This window comes from Elephantulus edwardii, unplaced genomic scaffold, assembly GCF_000299155.1.
Source record: "Elephantulus edwardii isolate Elephantulus edwardi_28Jun2011 unplaced genomic scaffold, EleEdw1.0 scaffold00058, whole genome shotgun sequence".
NCBI lineage: Eukaryota > Metazoa > Chordata > Mammalia > Macroscelidea > Macroscelididae > Elephantulus > Elephantulus edwardii.
The window spans coordinates 4,322,599-4,341,597 of NW_006399808.1; the positions used below are offsets into that span (position 1 = coordinate 4,322,599).

The following is an 18,999-nucleotide window of genomic DNA, read 5'->3' on the forward strand; positions in this document are numbered from 1 at the left end:
ATCCTCTCTAAAAACATTGGTGACACTATAAGATTAAGCAGAGGAAAGGGCCTTGGATCCTTCCTTTGCCGGATTCCAGTTGCCGTGGAGGGGTCTTGTGCCAACTGATATTTCTGGGCACTTTCTCCATGCTCAACAAGCAAAGGCATATATCATCAGTTTTCAGTATTTGGAAATTGCCTTCATGCGCAAGGTTGAGAATCTTTATTCCTAAAGATGTCCTCCTCCTTCTAACCTGAGCTCCAGACATTCCTTTAAGGTTTTCCTGTATGTATTGCATTTCCTGATTTCTTTACTTCTTTGGTATTCTCTGGAATGCAAGAAGCCTCCTTCATTTACTTCCCAATAAATTTTATTTCTTTGGCATAATAAAAAACAAACAAACATAAAACCTTACCATAATTGAGCCTAGAGGGTCATGCTTTGAAACTGAACCCATTATCTATCTCATCGTGTTGTAGAGGAAATTATGTCCTTTAAAAGTGATTAGAGAACCAAGGCCACATTCTTAAAACTCCTAAGTATAGATATTAAAAAAAACCCACAATAGGTTCTGTCTTCCATCAAAGCCCTTGATGCCTGAGAAGTTAATAGTCAGTTGTGTGTGTCAGTAATGGATTCGAGAGCAGTGAGACCCCATAAGATCTTTAGGACAAATGGATATAGATGCTGGGAACGGAAAGATAAACTAATGGTTAACATGAGATAAAATCAGTCATTCCAGAGAGGGAAGTCATTTGAAATGCAAGTTTCTTAAAAGTCTACTACTACTAATAGGAGAGTTTTTGGTATCCCCGCAAAAGTGATTAAGTTTGTAAATGTAAATAGTACTGGTGGAATTAGTTTTCAGGCCCTCAGAATGTTCATTCTGTTTCTGTGTTACGTCCAGCCTAAGAACTGTCAGAGTTGATGAGTGGTCAACAAAAAAAGGTGATAATAAATTCAATCCTTGATAACCATGAGTGGCAGCTCATGACTGACTATATTACCTGTTTTTTTCGTCTTTAAAAATATAATTAAAATAAGAATCAAGTTGCCAAACCACACACATTGGAACCAGACAGCTTTTTGAATAAGCTCATTAGCTGCAAACTTGGGAACACCGGTAGCAGATGGAACTTTTTCCTCTGGAACTTCCATAATTAGGCAGAGAAGGTCTTTCAGACTTTAGGTATCAAGTGGAAGATTCCATCTTGCTTGCCAGTGTGCCTATTTTAATGTCATTGGTAAAATTATGCAAGGAGCAACCTTTTAAATTTTACAGTGCAGTCCTTTAAGATTTCAGTGTCTTAAACCTCAGCCCTCATGAAGGACACTGATTTTTACGCAAGGTTTTCTGACTTAATGTTGCAATGGCTTTGTCCCAATCACCCACTTCAGTTATAATAAATTAAGGCCTTATAAGAACACATTTACATTTTTCGTTTCTTTAATATACAAATTAAGATGGATCTAGTCAACAGAATCCAAGATAAAGCGTGACTCTCTGCAACAGTCCAGGGACTTTCCCCTGCTGAGACCCCTGCCACTCTGGCCCTGGGGCTGTGTCAGCATACATATTTGGAGGGGAAGAAAGAAGGCATTTGACTTACAATTTATGTACCAGATCCTTTATCAGGGTACATTTAAAAAAAAAAAGATTACACAACATCAATGACTATTTGCTTTGGTCAAATTCTTCCTGTGCACACAAATTCATTATAACACTTAATTTTCCTTTGTATAAGCTGGTATATGATTTCTCATAAGCGGGTTCTTGGTAGCTGACTTTAGGAAGGAGCTCTGTTATCTTTCAGGGTTTTATTTATAGTCATTCTGTAATTGCCTAATTTGTAAAGGGACAAACTAAGGTTGCTGGGCATGTTGTTGTTGTTGTTGTTGTTATGTGCCCTCGAGTCGTTTGTGACTCATAGCGACCCTATGCACACCAGCCCTAAATCCTGCTCTATCCTGCACCAACTGCTCTGCCTCTGACACACCCATCCCAATTACCCCAGTCACCGAGTCAATCCATCTCATAGAGGGTCTTCCACTCCTGCGCCATCCCTCCACCCTCCCAAGCATGATGTCCCTCTCCAAGGACCCGTTCCTCCTGACAACATGTCCAAAGTATGTCAGACGAAGCCCCAAAATCTTTGCCTCCAAGGAGTAGCTTGGTTTAATCCTCTCCAAGATGAATCTGTTTGTTTTCCTGGCAGTCCATGGTACATTCAGTACTCTTCTCCAGCACCACAGCTCAAAAGCATCCACTCTCCTTCTGTCCTCCCTAGTCATTGTCCAACTCTCTGATGCATAACAAGCGATTGCAAAGACCATGACCTGTATCAGGCACACCTTAGTCTCCAGAGAGACACTGTTGCTCCTGAGTACTTTAGAGAGGTCCCTAACAGCAGACTTTCCCATCGCGATACGTTTTTTTATTTCCTGACTGCTGGTGGCAAGAGTGTTGACTGTGGAGCCGAGCAAACTGAAGCTGTGAAAAATCTCAATTTCTTCGTCATCCATCCTGACGCTGCCAATTGGTCCAGTGGTGAGAATCTTTGTCTTCTTGACATTGAGCCTCAGTCCATACTGAAGGCTGCAGGCCTTGACCCTCCGCAGCAAGTGCATGAAGTCCTCCTCAGTTTCAGCGAGCAGGGTTGTGTCATCTGCATAACGCCGATTGATAATAGATCTTCCACCAATCCTGATGTCACAATTCTCCTCATAGAGCCCAGCCTCTCGGATAATCTGCTCTGCATACATGTTGGAAAGGTATGGAGACAGGATGCATCCCTGGCGTACATCCTTCCCAATTTTGAACCATGCAGTGTTACCCTGCTCTGTTCTGACTACTGCCTCTTGGTCCAAGTATAGGTTTCGCATTAGCACAATTAAATGTTCTGGGATTCCCATTCTTCTCAGAGTCAGCCACAGTTTGTTATGATCCACACAGTCAAATGCCTTTGCATAATCAATGAAACACAGATAGACTTTCTTCTGGTATTCTCTGCTTTCAGCTAAGATCCATCTAACATCAGCAACAATATCCCTAGTACCACAACCCCTTCTAAATCCAGCCTGGACTTCCGGCAATTCTCCGCTGATGTGCTGTTCTAATAATTTTTAGATAATCTTCAGTAGAATCTTGCTTGTATGTGAAATCAATGACACTGTTCTGTAGTTTCCACACTCAGTTGGGTCACCTTTCTTTGGAATGGGAACAAATATAAATCTCTTCCTGTCAGTTGGCCAAGTGGTTGTTCTCCAGATTTCTTGGCATAACTTGGTGAGCACATCCAGGCCAACATCTGTTATCTGGAATACTTCAATTGGTATACCATCTATTCCTGGGGCTTCATGTAGTTGGTTAAAACTTGATGGTGATTCTACAGTTATGAATAGTGGACTAACAGTTCATCTCTGTGTCCTTTAACACATGTGTTGGTAAGGTCTGTCTTCCAAGAGGAGGGAAGTGCTGGTGCAAAGGGCCTGCAGTAGAAGATGGACGGCAGGCAAGAATTCAGTGAGAAGTATCAGTGGAATTGGAGCTCAAAGAGGAGGGAGAATGAGTTAAAGGCAGAGAGGAGGAACTGGACCTGACTTCTCAGGGTCCTGCCGGCCATGTGGAGCATTGATAGTGCAGTGGTTAAAACACTTGGTTCCTAATGAAAAAGCAAGTGATTCAAGCCTGAGAGTGACTTCTATGAAAGAAAGATGTGGCAGTCTGATGTGGCCCAAAGATCAGAAACTCTGTGGGCAGTTCTGCCCTATTCTGTAGAGTCCCTGTGTGTCATGGACCCATTCGGTGACATTGGGTTTGGGAGTTCTGGCACATGATATTGGAATTTTATTTCTTCATACTAAAGTTAAAAACACATGGTTTGGATCCACCAGATGTTCCATGGGAGAAGGAGGCACTATCTTCTCCAGTGCAATTTCCTGCCTCTCAAAACCCACTTGTAGGGTCAGCTATGGGCTGGTTCCAACTTGACTGCAAACAAGAACAACAAAAGCTGTGGAAACCACAGAAAATATGGAAAAGCAGAGTCTCTCTTAGGTTATACCAAGTTCTTGTACATTGCATAGTATGATTATAAAGTATGACTTCATAGTACTGCATTTTGGAAGAACCAGCATCAAAGAAGTGTCTTATATTTTATTTTAATGCTCTAATTTTAAAAGGAAACTACTGAAAATACTTTCGTATTTCTTTCCTCTTCTTTTATTTCAAACATATTCATAGATTTAGTTGTAGTAGTAATTTTCTACCATTGTGTGGGAATCTACTCAGCTGACCCTCGAGAAGCATTGCAGAGGCAGTAATTCACATAGTTCCATGTTCTAATTATTAAATGATGTTTGCCACTATGCAAAGGCATTTAACTGGGTGGATTATAACAAGTTATGGCTAACATTGAGAAGAATGGGAATCCCAGAGCACATAATTGTGCTCATGCAAAACATTTACCTGGACCACAAGACTGTTGTGTGAAGAGGGCATGCTTTAAAATTAAGAAGTGACTGCATCAGGCTTGTATTTTTTCTCCATACCTTTTCTATCTATATGCTGAGCAAATTATTAGAGAAGCTTGACTCTGTGAAGAGGAATGTGGCATCAGAATTTGAGGAAGAGTCATCAATAACTGAAGTTATGCATATGACACAACCTTGCTTGCAAAATGTGAGGAGGACTTGGAGCACTTGTTGTTTTTTTTTACTTTTTAAAAAAAATTATTGAATTTTATTAGTTTTAGTGAATGGAGCACTTGTTGCAAAAGATCAAAGAATACAGCTTTCAATATGGATTGTATCTTAACATCAAGACCACTTGGAGCTTTGGCTGGCTTTAAGAGTATTTTTGTTTATGAGCTTTTATTTGTCAAATGCAGTATGCCACACTATTAGGTAGAAAACTTAGAAAACCTTTGGGTTTTAGATGGCACTGTCAGAATATTTGGTTTGTGCTGTATAAGCTTTTTGATATTTATAATAACGAAGGTAACTTTCTTGGTAACAAAATTGTATCTACTTCTGTTAAGAACCAGAGATGGTTAAAGTGTGGAAAAACACATTACCATACTTGCCAGATTGAGAAAATGTCTTTCTTTCTTTTAAGAAAGCGCTGAGACTCAGAAAGTTGAGTTTCAGGGAGGGAAACCTACAGAAATATGAGCTTTTCGAAGAATCCCAGACCTGGCTGGGAACCTCACTCAGTTTCCTGCAGTCATGTCTGACCAGGGAGAGCTGACTGATGCCACCTCCCCAGTTTGGTCCTTGATGCATGGGACAAGTTGCTACATGAGTGATTCCAGTTTCTGCTGCTAGAAACGGCAGTGTGACTCCAACTGTCTTTATCGTTTGCCGTTGTGAGTTTACGAAATAAACAAGCATCTCTGACACATTGTTAGTGCACATGATTGTCACCCAGCAGAGTTATACATGATTGTCATTATTACACATGATGGTTATCATGCGAATCAAAATCAGATCTGTATCATATACAGCTGATGCCTTTCCAAGTCGAAACAGTTTTTCATTTTCTATAGTTATTTCGTAATTTAAATACCCCAAATTATAATCATCTGGTCCATGCCTTTCGGAGGATTGGAACCTCCAAATAACATGCCCCAATTATGTGAGATGAAGCTTTACCATTCTTGACTTGAAGGGGCCCTGGTTGTACTTTCTCCAAGATAGATTCTTTAGAAAATCCATGATTTGTTTAATATTCTTTGCCAACACCACAGTTCATAGGCAGTCTTCCATATTCATTGTTCAATGCTGAGATCCATAAGAAACAATACTATAGCTTGGGTCAGTCACACCTTAGTCTTTAAATGGGTATCTTGCTCTTTAGCGTTTTGGAGAGGCCCTCAATAGCACATGTTCCCAGTACAACATCCTTTTTGACTTCTTGGCTGCTGCTCCCTTGGATGTTGATTGTGGATCCAGGGAAAATGAAGTTGTTGACAGCGTCAGTATTTCCCCATCTATCATGATGTTGGCTGTTGGCCCAGTGAGGATATTTGTTTTCTTGATGTTGAGATGTAATCCATACTGAAGGCTTAGATATTCTGCAATAAATACTTCAAGTCTTCTTCACTTTCCACAAGCAAGGTTGTGTCATCTACATAACACAAGTTGTTGATGAGTCTTCTTCAAATCTTGATGCCAAATATCTCGTCATATATGCCTGCTTCTAAGATTATTTGCTCATCATACAGATTGAATAGGTACGAAGAAAGAACAAAACCTGATAAAGTATTATAATAAAATGTGCTTCTCTTTGTAGTATTTTTAGATGCCCAGGCGACTCCCTGGTACTTGTGCATTCTGTGTTCATTTAGAGCAAAGACCAGGCCTGATTAACTGCCCTAGCTTTGTGCGCGCGCGCTCTCTCTCTCTCTTTCTCTCTCTCTATCTCTATCCTCCCCTTACCCCCTCTCAGCTGTGTGTTCACCAATTCAATAAATATTTGTTGGCATCATTAAATTCGCCAGACTAGACATTATAATTTACAGGTTGGATGATGGATTTTGCAAACTAAATGTTCTCAGATCGTTCTGCCTTGGAGTTATCATATCTTTTTTTTTTTTAAAAAAAAGTTCTTCTCCTATGAATTTTATTATGTGTAAATTATACCTCAGTAAAAAAAAGTCACATACTTTTGCTATCATATGCAGAAAATTGTTCATTTTCTGAGCATTGTTAACTGCTGTCAGTATCCAGCTTACTACCTCCCAATCAAACCTGTAGAATCATTAATTAGGGTCATTTGTTCTGCCAGGAACTGAGCAGAATGTGTAAAACCTGCTCAGGAGAGAATTAATTCATCCTACTCTCTGTACTTTTTAGAATACTCTTCGCACGTTTCTCTAAGCCTGCAGGCCTCATACATATGTTCTAATGGGCTAATCTTTAAGAAGACATTTGCAAATTAATCTCTGACTTGAGCGAAGTGGTTCCCCTAATGGCTCTAATTCAGGGACTTTCAGCCTTGGCCACACGTCATGTTCACTGGAGGAGCCCTGCGCTGCCCCCTGTTGCCCCTGTCTCCCCTTCCTCAGAAGTCCTTGGTCTCAGGAGGAACACAGACATCCTGGTTTGTAAAGAAAGGTGCTAGGTTTCTGGCTGTGGTTACTTTTGCCAGTCCTGCTCCAAACCCACCTCTGACCCATGTGACTGCGTATGCCAATTTGAATCAGGGAATTTGAATCCAGGGAACAAGCAGTCTCTGAAGTGCCAACTTCCTGCTTCTTGCCACCACGTTCATATGACTAGGGCAGGCTTTTACTTGAAGGAACTCCAGCAGCCTGAGGGGGAAGAATCTGTGCTTCTCCATACTCTTGTAATTTTTTCTTCTTCTTTCTTTCTAAACTTTCTGGGACTGTTAGAAGAGCTTCAGGGCCTGCTGGGTTTCAGTTTGAAGGCGGCTGTGGATTTCTTCTGTCTCACATCCGTTTATCACCAGGCTCCTCAGGCCAGCTGTTAGAGATAGACACTGGTTTTTATATTCTCTCTCTTTCTCTATCTGTGTATGCATGTGTGTGTGATAGTCCACCCTGCCCCCACCCCTCAGTATCATCAGTATCATTCAAAGCAAACACATCTTGTATTTTGATCTTAGAGTATCAAAAATAGATGACTCACAAACACCATTGTTTCAATGACATTTATCAAATTGCTTGTTTGTAGAAATCTGGCACTCTGTAAATATCATTTTATATTCAGCTTCACCCCACAACATATGGGTGTTTTTGGTAAATTGAAGAATGTGGCAGTTAGCACCTCCTAAAACGGCTGGAACTGTACATAGATGGGGTACTGCCAGAAATTCAAGCAGGATTTGGAAGAGGCTGTGGCACCAGGGATATCATTGCTGACATCAGATGGATCCTGAGTGAAAGTAGGGAATACCAGAAGAATGTCTGTTTGTGCTTTATTGACTATGCAAAGGGCCTGACTGTGTGGACCATTATGAATTGTGGCTGACATTGAGAAAAATGGGAATCCCATAGCCCTTGATTGTGCTCATGTGGAACCTGGACCAAGAGGCTGTTGTATGAACAGAATCGGGGAACACTGCATGGTTTGGAATTGGGAAAGGACTGCACCAGCGTTGTATTCTCTCTCCATAACTATTCAATCTTTATGCTGAGCAAATTTTCTGAGAAGCTGGACTCTTTGAGGAGGAGTGTGGCATCAGGATTGAAGGGACATTCATCAGTGACCTGCGTTATGCAGATAACACAAGCTTGCGTGCTGAAAGTGAGGAGGATTTGAAGCACTTGTTGCAGAAGATCAAGGAATGCAGCCTTTGGTATGGATTGCATCTCAATGTCAGAAAACAAAGACTCTTACCACTGGACCAATAGGCATCATCATGATGGATGGAGAGGAGATTGGAACTGTCAACAGTTTCATCTTGCTTGGATCCACAATTAACACCCTTGGTACTGGTAGTCAGAAATATGGAGACACATTGCACTGGGAAAATCTGCAGTCAGGGACCTCTCCAAATTATTGAGGAGTAGTGATGTCAGTTTGAAGACTAAGGTGCATCTGATTCCGATTACTTGCTATGCATCTGAGAGCTGGTCAGTGAATAGGGATGACAGAAGAATTGATGTCTTTGAACTGCAGTAATGAAGAAGAGCACTGAACATCCCCTGGACAGCCAAGAGAACAAACAGATATGTCTTGGAGAGGGTGCAGCCAGGGTGCTCTTTGGAGGCAAGAATAATGAGGTTTTGCCTCAAATACTTTGGACATGTTGCTAGGAGAGCCTAGTCCTTGTAGAGGATCATGATGTTGGGAAAAGTGGATGGTCAGCGAAGGAGAGGAAGACTCTCAACCAGGTGGATTGACACGGTGACTGCTGCAATGGGCTTTAGTGTGCCAGGAAGTGTGATGATTGTGCAGGAGAGAACAATGTTCTGATCTTTTGTTCATGGGGTCACTATGACTTTACGCGACTCAACGGCACCTAACAACAACAAGAACAAAAGTAGTCAAGGTGGTTTGGTCAGCACAACCCATGCCACTACGGAAGACAGAGCAGGCAGTCAGCTGAAGTGCGTGCTTGGAGGGGATGTCCACAGCTAGGTCATGGGAGGACAGTGCTTTCTAAAGTGCTCCTTCACTGTTAGTCTGCCATTATGCTGCTGCAATGCTAACGTATTTCCACTGCTTTGAGTATTAAGCATTTCTTGGCCTCATCTTACCTTGGGCTTCAGTCTTCCTTCCTCCTTAGACAAAATGCACAAAGTATGTGAGGTGAGGCTTCTCCAGCCTTGCCTCTAAGGATCCCCGCAGTTGCACTTGCTTCAAGGCAAACTTGCTTATTCTTTAAACAGTGGGATATTTAGTACTCTTCACCAACATCACAGTTCTTCCATTTTCCTTATTCACTGTCCAGTTTTCACGTTCATAAGGAAGTAATTGAGAATATCTTGGCTTCAGTCAGGCATACCTTAGACTTTACACTGACATCCTTGCCCTTCAGCACCTTGGAAAGGTTCTTTGACAGTAGATTTTTCCCAGTGCAACACGTCTGTCTTTTGATTACTTGACTGCTGTCACCATGGGTGTTGATTGTGAATCCAGGTAAAATGAAATTGTTGACAACCTCAATCTTTTCTCCGTTTCTCAGAATTTTGCCTGTTCATTCACTTAAGGGTTTTTTTTTTTATTTTCCTGGTGTTGAAATATAATTCATAATGAAGACTACTGTCTTTGATCTTCAGTAAGTGCTTCAAGTCTGCTTTGAGCAAACTGGGTTGTGTCATCTGCATAATGTAGGTTGTTGATGAGTCTTCCTCCAATCTTGATTCTTCTTCATACAGTCCAGCTTCTGGAATAATTTTCTCAGTATACAGTTTGAATAAGTGTGTATAAATGATAAATTCTGATTTATACCTTTCCTGATTTAAACCATATGTTATCTTTCTGTTCTATACGTAGAGTTACCTGTTAATTATAACCAGAAGGGGTACAAGTGAAGCGAGGGGCATGTTAGAAAAGGAGATGCTAAATATTTATGTGATTATTTGGAGTGTACTTTATAAAGTGGTCATTAAGACTAAAATCTAGAGTCCCTGTGTGGTGCAAATAGTATCTGTCTAAAACAAAGGCCTGGGAGTTAACATTTATTCAGACATACTTCAGAGGAAGATCTAGAAAAGACCAGTTGTTGAAAATCCTACAGAACATGGTTCTACAGTGAAACTTGGGTGCTCACTGTGAGTTAGAAACAGCTAGATTTTAAGGCTAAAATCAAATCATTGTGAGACGCCAGACTGAGTTTTTTTACCTTTAGAGTTATCAGCCATCAGGGGAATTTGTCAGAAAGGGAGAGGTTATAGACTGCTTGCCCTTGACCTCTGCTTGATACTGTCAGCTCACACAGGGGAAAGAAACTGGCCCCTTTGAGGGGACTTTGCTAAGTCCTGTAGTAGACAAGTCAGGAGCCTGTTTTCGTGCTCCAACCCAAAGGGTGCCTTTTTTCTCCAAAGCACCTGAATTCCAGATGCAGTGTAATCACACCTGACAGGATGAGGAGGATTTGAGTGTCAGCCTTTTCAGCCTCTCCCCGCGATCTTGCCCTGCCTGAAGGGGGCTGATGGTGCACGATGGCTGTTGGTGGGGAGGGTGGCATGGCTTGGAAATGTCCTATGCTTCATTCATTCAGAGAAAGCTTTCAGCGGCACACGTGGACCCCAGCAGGGACAGCTGACTCATCAGAGCCTTCATTTCCCTGGAGCTCCTTCTCTGCCAGAGAGCCCCTGACTCTTGAGAGTGGATTGTGAGAGGACAGCAGGAAGCAGGTTTCCTGTCTCCCCCTCCCTTGTCACTGGCTGATTTGCTTAAGTAAGCAGCACATTATTCCCCATCAGAAGCCAAGAGGAGGCAGCTGGGACAAATTAGTGCCAGCCACTTGGTCTGGCCACCCTCACTGCAGTCTCTCCATTACAAGAGAAAAGATTTCTTTAGTTCATTGCAGAAGGATGTAGATGCCAATTGCAAGACTTTTCTTTCCCTTCCTTGCATCCTTAGATTTCAAAGGCCTAGGTCTGATAGAGACCCACCATTCCAGGATGTTTGCACGTGGAGCTGAATAGATCAGGATCAGGATTAGTCCTAAATAATCTGTTTATGAATGAAAAAGAGGCCCTTCCCCCCTGTTTTGGCCACTCCCCTTCTCTTTGCAACATTTTTAGAATGAGGTCAGGGCTGGGCTCTAACTGATTATGTCTCAGAAATAGCCTCACAGATCAAAATTAATCTTAAGCTATTTGCTTTGCTGCTTCATTCAGATAAGGGGGAGGGGGGCAGAGGGGAAGGGCCTCTGTTTATGTTCTCGTTTGGTTTTGCTCATACGTTTTCGGGGATGGTATGAATGAGTGGCTGAGGCCCACAGGCCAAGGAGTTGCGCAGGGGATTGCGCCTGGCAGACAGCGGGAGTTTCTTTGCATTCAACTGCAGCATTCTTCCGATTTTAAAGCAATGGGGAAATAAAACAAGTCCTCCTGCTGCGATTTTTGAATAATTTTTTTACACAAGGATAATTTAGCAAGTCGGTGGAAACAGCACTTTTCTTTTTTAAGGTCTAGTTGTTTTGGTTGCCATTTTCCTTACCCTGTAGCCTACCTTTCCAACTGCAAGAGTTTGGGGATTTTTATTGAAGAATGTCTCATGTTGATTTTGTTCTTCAAACTCTTTAAAATACACACACACACAGAGCTGGATCCTTGGTGGATAATCTTTACATAACTTAGGGTCCCTCTGTGTTGAGGAGGTGGACACTTCCTAACACCCTTCAGCTTGTTGGCCCTTTAGAAGATCACTGTGTGAAGAGGTATGCTGGCCTGGCCTGTGTGCAGTGGCTGTATTCACCTTGTGTTCATTCGTAAGCTCACTTGCTGGCTGCTCTTTTTAAATTTTTGAACACACTTCTGGTGTACTAATAGTTTTCTCAGTGAAAGATTAAATAAACCAAGTAGACTATTGATTGAAGACAGAGTGTCAGTGCCCCCTAATTAGCCCCTTATTTAGGTGATGGACTTTGCTGGGTGACGCATCCACTGAAGGAGATGACGGACAATGGTGATTAATCTTGACTGAAGAGTGTCAAGAAAAATGAGGATTGTCATTTAACTAACCCCATGTGGTACCCAGTTTGGCTTGCTGCACCTGCAGGAGTGTGTGTGTGTGTGTGTGTGTGTGTGTGTGTCCATCGCTGGCACTAGTTGGCATCAAGTCTATCTCAGTTTATGATGACGTCCTGTATGTCGGAGTATAACTGTGTTTTGTAGGATTTCCATTCATTAGTTTTTCAAAAATAGATGGCCGGACATTTCTTTTCAGGTGCCTCTGAGGGACTCAATCTTCTAATCTTAGCAGCCAAGAATGTTAACCACTTGTATCACCCAGAGACTCAGTGTGTGTGTGTGTGTGTGTGTGTGTGTGTGTGTGTGTGTGTGTATAATATGGTGTTGTGTGTGTATATATTAGGGAATTCTAGTGTGTGTATATCAGGAAGCTCTTATGGCCTAGTGGTAAGAAACTGCACTGCAATCCAGAAGGCATGTGGTTCAAACCAACCAGCTGCATCATGGGAAAAAGATGGGCAGTTACTTTCTGTATATTTAAACTGTTTCTGAAAACCCACTAAAAGGTCAACTATGGGTCTGTTCTGACTCAGTGGTACACAGCACTAACAACAACAATGAACAATGGGTATGGAGCTGCACTGCCAAACCAAAGGCATGAAGTTCAAATTCACCTGCTTCTCCATGGGGGAAAAGATGGGCAGTTTCTTCCTGTGAGATTTACAAACTGTGAAAACCCACTGGAGGGTCAGCTCTGAGTCAGTTCTGACTCAACAGCATACACACACACACACACACACACACACACACACACACACACAGTATGTGTTGTTGTTGTTATGTGCCGTCAAGTCACCTGTGACTCATAGAGATCCTATGAATAACAGCCCTAAACCCTGCTCTCTCCTGTACCAATCTTATTGTCACTGACACACCTATCTCCATTACCCAAGTCACTGAATCAATCCATCTCATCAAGGGTTCCCCTCTCCTGCACCATCCTTCCACCCTCCCAAGAATGATGTCCCTCTCCAAGGACTGGCACTGTCTTGCAACATGTCCAAAGTATGTTAGACGAAGTTTCTGAATTTTTGCCTCCCAGTAGCAGCCTGGTCTCACCCTCCTCTCTGATATCAACCTGTTTGTGCTCCTAGCAGTCCATGGTATATTCAACACTCTTCTCCAGCACCACAGCTCAAAGGTATATAAAAGTATAAATATTTATCAAATAGTTGCCATGAATTAATATCATTCTGCCAGTAACTGGTAAAGGTAATAAGAATGGGAAACACACATATGTGCATACACACATATTACATATGTATGCAATGAATGTCCCTACATAGGAATGTTTATATAAGCAAATTTGTGTTTTTCAGGTTGATATTTCTTCTCTAGAGACGAAGGTAGACTAGTGGTTAGCTGAGGCTAGGGAGTAGGAATGGGTGCTGTTAACAGGGATGAGGGATTTCGTTGAAAGGATGAAAGCACCTTAAAACTAGATTATGACTTGAATTCTTTTGGGTAACAACAGGCTACGTATAATGTGAAAATTTGTATTACCCCAATTTTAGCTATTTTTCCCCATTGAATATTCTTTACTTTCAAGTTCCTTTTTTATAAATTTTTTATTTTAATTGTGATTTTAACAAAAGTTTACAGAAAATTTAGATTTTCATTCATTCATTGTTGTCCATTTTACTCCCTCTTCTTCCCTCCCCCACGCCCCAGTTCATTTTATTTGTTTTTAATATTTGTTGATTATTACACACTTACCTATTCCTCCCCCCCCCCCAAAACAGGACTGACATGAGGGTTGGGCTAAACTAAGAAAAGAGAGGATAAATAGGGAATACTGCCTGCATTGCAACCAATGAAGGAAAGAACTGTTTAAAAGGAATATATGATTAGGCATTATATACAACAGCCCAGAATAAGAGGCACTGAACGTTCTTGCCTTCCATTGTAGAGCAGCTGGCCCATGGGAACACAGAGCCAGATAAAAACCCAGTGTTCTCAGTCTGCCCTGACCTCTGTTGGTAAGGAGTGAGGTTGCTGACCACTGTGATGTGAGGAGCCAGTGGACATGTGGGCTTGGGGAAGGCACTGCAGCAGAGTGACTGGCACCATGTTTTGGAGCTGGTTACTTTGTGTGTGTTAAAACGAATGTGCTGGTGTCCAGCTTGGAAGTGATGCCATTTCTCTCTTCTTTTGCAGGTTGTTTTGGTCTTTGCTCTCAGCATTGGTGCACTTGTAATATACTTCATAGATTCGTCAAAGTGAGTATCCAAATGCATTTTTCTTGACCTCTCTTCAAAAACAGGCACAAGTCTTGACCTTGAGCATTATGCTTGCTTTACCTAACCCCTTTGAGAGTCTCCTGCACTCAGAAAGTTTTCGGAGGAAGGCAGGGCTTTGGTGACTTTCTGAATGTGGAAAATCTTAGGAAGAAGGTTACTTTGATTCTACTGGCAGAGAAGGGAGAGGTATCAAGGTCCTGCCTTCTTCATAGGCGCTACTGTTGTTAAAATCAATGTTTCCTAAGAAAATATTTGCACAAATGATGCCAAGAAAGAAGAAGGCTTTGCTATGAATTTGTAATCTCTGGAAGGGTCCCAGTGTTTAATGGTTAAGGGTCTGAGACACATTCATCATGGATGTAGGATTCTTTTCTCATTTGGGTTTCCAAAGATTCATTCCTCCATTTGGAGATCAGATCAGAAAGCATGGCACTATTATTCTGTGCACTTTCCTGACTGAGTTCCAGAGGAGAAAGCACCACACATTTGTCAAGGTAAGGAGGTGAGATGGAGTTCATGTCTTCCAGAGTTGGAAGCCCATGACCATCTGAGAATTCCTAGACTCTTGAGCAAATACCTAGGCCACCAACAAAGAGAACAGGTGGTCTGAGGCAGCCTAAAGTAGGATATGTGAAATAGATGGAAAAGATCTTGGAGGAGGCAGAAGACGACACTGCCCAGGGCTGCAAGGTGGAGACCATTTCTTCCCTGGTTCCTACATGTGCTACCCCTGGCTGCATCCTATGTTCCAACTATTCATTCTCATTGCACACTTGAAGATGACAGCATCAGGGAATCTGAAATGGAGCTGGAGTTTGACTCTCTTTCTGTGATGACATGAACTCATCAACTCTAGCTACAGCAGCTTGTGTTCTCTGCTTTCAGCGTCCACTATTTTGAATTCTAACACTGACATGGATGGACACTAGACTTTCATCCTAGGAAGAGTCACTTGGTTACACCTCTTTTTGACCTGGAGCTTCACGTGTATGAATTCTAAACTTATTTCTGTTTCTTTGTGGCTCAGGGTGGTGGTGATTTTGTGAGTACCCACTACATTTCTTAGAGCCAGCTGGTAACCAGCCAAAGCACTTTGTGCATATGGGTGCAAAGGCGAAAATGTTAAGGAAAATAAAAGAAGCTATCTACTCTAGTAACTTGTCTCTGAAATTCAGCCAAATCTGAGCATGCCAGATGTCCTGCTGCCCACCTCTCACACAAGGCTGGGTCTGGTCTTACCCCACTTAGATGGGAGAGAATCTACAGGAGATAAGATCCCTCAGGCTCCCTCCATTAGCTCTACCTGGCCACGAAGAAGAAGAGCTTTCTAAGCTCAGAAGATTCTAATTGCTATGTGATTGAAGGTAAGCACCTTTAAAGTATTTTCTCTTAATTATGCTGGCCATATTTGTATTGAACTAGAGATCTGCTAATACCTTGGTCTTATTTCTCTACTGTCTCTCTCCAGGAGTGTTTTCACATAATCATGGTCTGAACACCTTGCCAGCTTCCACAATGTGGAGCCAGCTTCCATGCCAGGGCCTGGGAGATAGTGTGGGCACATGTCTGGTTGCCCCAGAGAGGAAAACCTTTCAGGGGAAGTGAGTGATGGATTACAAGGACTCATCCCTCCTTGTCACACTTCCTTGCCCTCCCATTTCTTCTCCTTTGTATTTGTCATGAATAAAATGCTCTTGTAAGCTGTATCTGGGTATCCTTTTTTTACATTGTCTACCAAGAGATAATCTTTGACTCTGTAGATCTCGGGGTCCTCATTTGAGAGGATGGAAAGGGTTGGGATTCTCTGAAGCAGAACCTTTCTTCCTGAATGCCCCGCCCACTTCATGCCCTCTGTATTTAACATGCTGCCAGACTCTTTTTAAATTGACGACCTTGCTTAGAAACACATTTGCCATCATTTGAAGAACCCGGCATCTTCAGTCCTCTCTGATGCTGTTTTCTGCATAGACTTGTAAAGTGTCTGTGTCAGGGGTGGACCTTCATTATTGTTAACTTTTCCTAAGAAGAATGCCCAAAATTTCCTGTCCCAGGCTCTCTCCACTCTCGCTAAGGACTTCTCTTAACCTAAACCATTCCTCTTTGCCTCTAAACTTTGTGGTTTGGCATAGTCAAGTCTTATTTATAACAAGCTATTATATTTATGGAACTCTTTCCACTTTGGATTTACATTTCTTTATTTGATCCTGAAGCCATATCCTGGCATTGTGTTTGACAGAGGGCCAGGCATACTCAGTCCAAGAGGCTCTAGTTTTGCTGAGGTAAACCAGCAACCATGCTTAGTTTAAGTGAGTAGAAGAATCTTAAGAAAATCTATGGAGTAACTTATGATAAGTAACTTTTGTAATAAATAAGATCCTCAAGAATGGGGCATAGGGAAAGACCCTATTCAAGAAGTGATAATCAAGCTTTGTTACCAAGATAAAATGAAATTCTTCCCACATATAAGTTGTAAATGGAGACATGATGAGAAAACGGAATGTAAATTCTTAAACATCTATCTTTTTCATTTAGAACTGTCACCAGTTTTACACTTCATGATCTGGCTGGCCATCTGGGAAAGCTAGCTTTAGACTTCTCTTGAAAATTATTCTGATTTATCACTCTGAAAAAGATTCAGTATTTAAGGCCTATAGGTAAGCAGAGGGATAATCTTTAGGTTTTTCCAGGACAGAATCTGCTTGAGAAGACATCACCCATGGAGTGTCATGTCCCTGAACTTTGAACAGAGATAAATTGAGTATTGTCCAGTAGCAAAGGATCTGACATGAGGCTCCCTTTGAAAATTTGAGATGTGAAAATTAACAAAACAGATCCTTGCTCTCCATTTGAAAGGCTTTTTACAATTTAGATTGTAAATGTAGAGAGACAGGGTCATGGATGGATATTCATCTTCTGGGTCATAAACAGTTGGATATACCAGATAAGATGTCATACTTGGTGTTTTCATGATTCTTAAATCTTACAAAATTTATTTTATTATAAAAGGGTGAAGAATAAGTAATTTCCAAAGAAAGTCTTCTCAGCAGAGCTCTCCTTTTCCATTGTTAGGCTAACTCTTTTGCATGTAAGAAGTTGAGAATTCCTTAATTGAGTCTTCATTTTCCGTGGGTGATCATGCCAAAGAATCACCTTTGTGACTCAGAGATTGCTTTCTAGCAAAGTCAAATGGTTGTTGAGCCTCTGGAATTGAAAACCAAAGAGAATTACAGTAATCTATTAATGTTAAAATTCTGCTTCATCATCCAGTTCTCTTCAGAACTACCCAAGCAGCAGGAGATGTTCCACCAAGTCTTTGAGCTGATATAAATGTCACTGTCTTAGCAAACAAGCAGCATTCATCCACACTCATGCCTCCGCAGAAAGATCTCCTTCAATTAGCAGTTCAGCACAAATATTAGCCAAAGAAAATCCCTCTGATTGTCATTATTTTAGAATGTTTCCCCAGTCAATTTAAAGCACACGTTTTTCAAGCTCCCAATTCTCATGTCTCTTAATATCTATTCTATACTATCTGATTCATGGTGGAGAAAAGATTTTTTAAAAATTCCAAAACAAAGTAAAAAAAAAAAGTCCCCTATACACCCGAGGGTGATAATGTCACAGTTCCTATTCCATCTCTGTTTGTTCCCTCTCTTTGACACAGGAACAGTAATTCTTCTTTAATAGATAAGGAAAAGAAAGATTGAACAGTGCCAGCATGAGGGCAGGATTCATGGGCTGCATAATTCAGTAGTCCCAGGCACCATTAGAATTTTAACAGAAAGTTGGAGGAGAAAGCGGCTTAGGCACTGGGTATTTACATCTTCTCCAGAGGCATTCTGGGAAAGGATGACTCACCTATGTGAAACTCTCTAGTCCTTTGATGTATGTTTAAATCCTGCCACTTCTTATGCCACAGTTACGTGGATTATGAATATTTAATGCTGCACATCTGAAAATGAATGTCAAGTCCTGCTCACTGGTGACTTCAGTGCAGGCTCATGTCTCTGAGAGGCAAGCCACCTGCTGTTAGCAGAGTAAAGCTGAAAGGTTAGACATTGTTAAAATTTTCCTTAATGACTCTATCTGCTCCGAAATGGCTGAAACACAGTGGGGGCTCCTTCAGAGTTTGTCAGTCTTTGCTCTTGGCTTCTGGTGCCAGCAGTGCTGTAATGTGGAGATGGACACTGGGCATGGAGGAGGGAATAGTGATACAAAGCTTGGAGAGTGTCGAATCATCAAATCCCAGGGGTGGCCTGCCAGGGCACCAGTGGCTTTGCAATCTGAAAATGGCCTTCTATCAGACTTACCGATTTCCCTTTTTTACTCATTCACTTGTTTCTTCATCTATTCTTGTTATGCTCATTCACTTATCTATTTTTTTCAATATTCACATCATTTATTATGATGTTTTTTTTTAAAATTTTATTAGTATTAATGAACATTTACAGGGATTTTGGGTTTTCATTCCTTCATTGCTGTACCATTCTCTCTACCCTCTTCTCCAGTTTGTTCTTCTTCCCCCGCCCTCCGAATGTCTGTTTTAATTGTCCAATTGCCAAAGTGCTTGTCAAAGCCAGTTCTGTTTAATCTCCTTTGTCAGTGTG

At 41.6% G+C, this 18,999-nt stretch overlaps 1 protein-coding gene across 23 annotated transcripts in view; it reads left to right on the forward strand.

The window, feature by feature from the left end:
* The window catches only part of KCNMA1 (potassium large conductance calcium-activated channel, subfamily M, alpha member 1), a 1,059,824-nt gene that overhangs the window by 498,102 nt on the left and 542,723 nt on the right, over positions 1 to 18,999 (forward strand). For all 23 annotated transcript variants that reach the window (XM_006887494.1, XM_006887495.1, XM_006887496.1 and 20 more), the window contains one exon: positions 14,310 to 14,371. In XM_006887494.1, the coding sequence (XP_006887556.1) occupies positions 14,310 to 14,371 (62 nt within the window). The remainder of the gene's footprint in view (positions 1 to 14,309; positions 14,372 to 18,999) is intronic.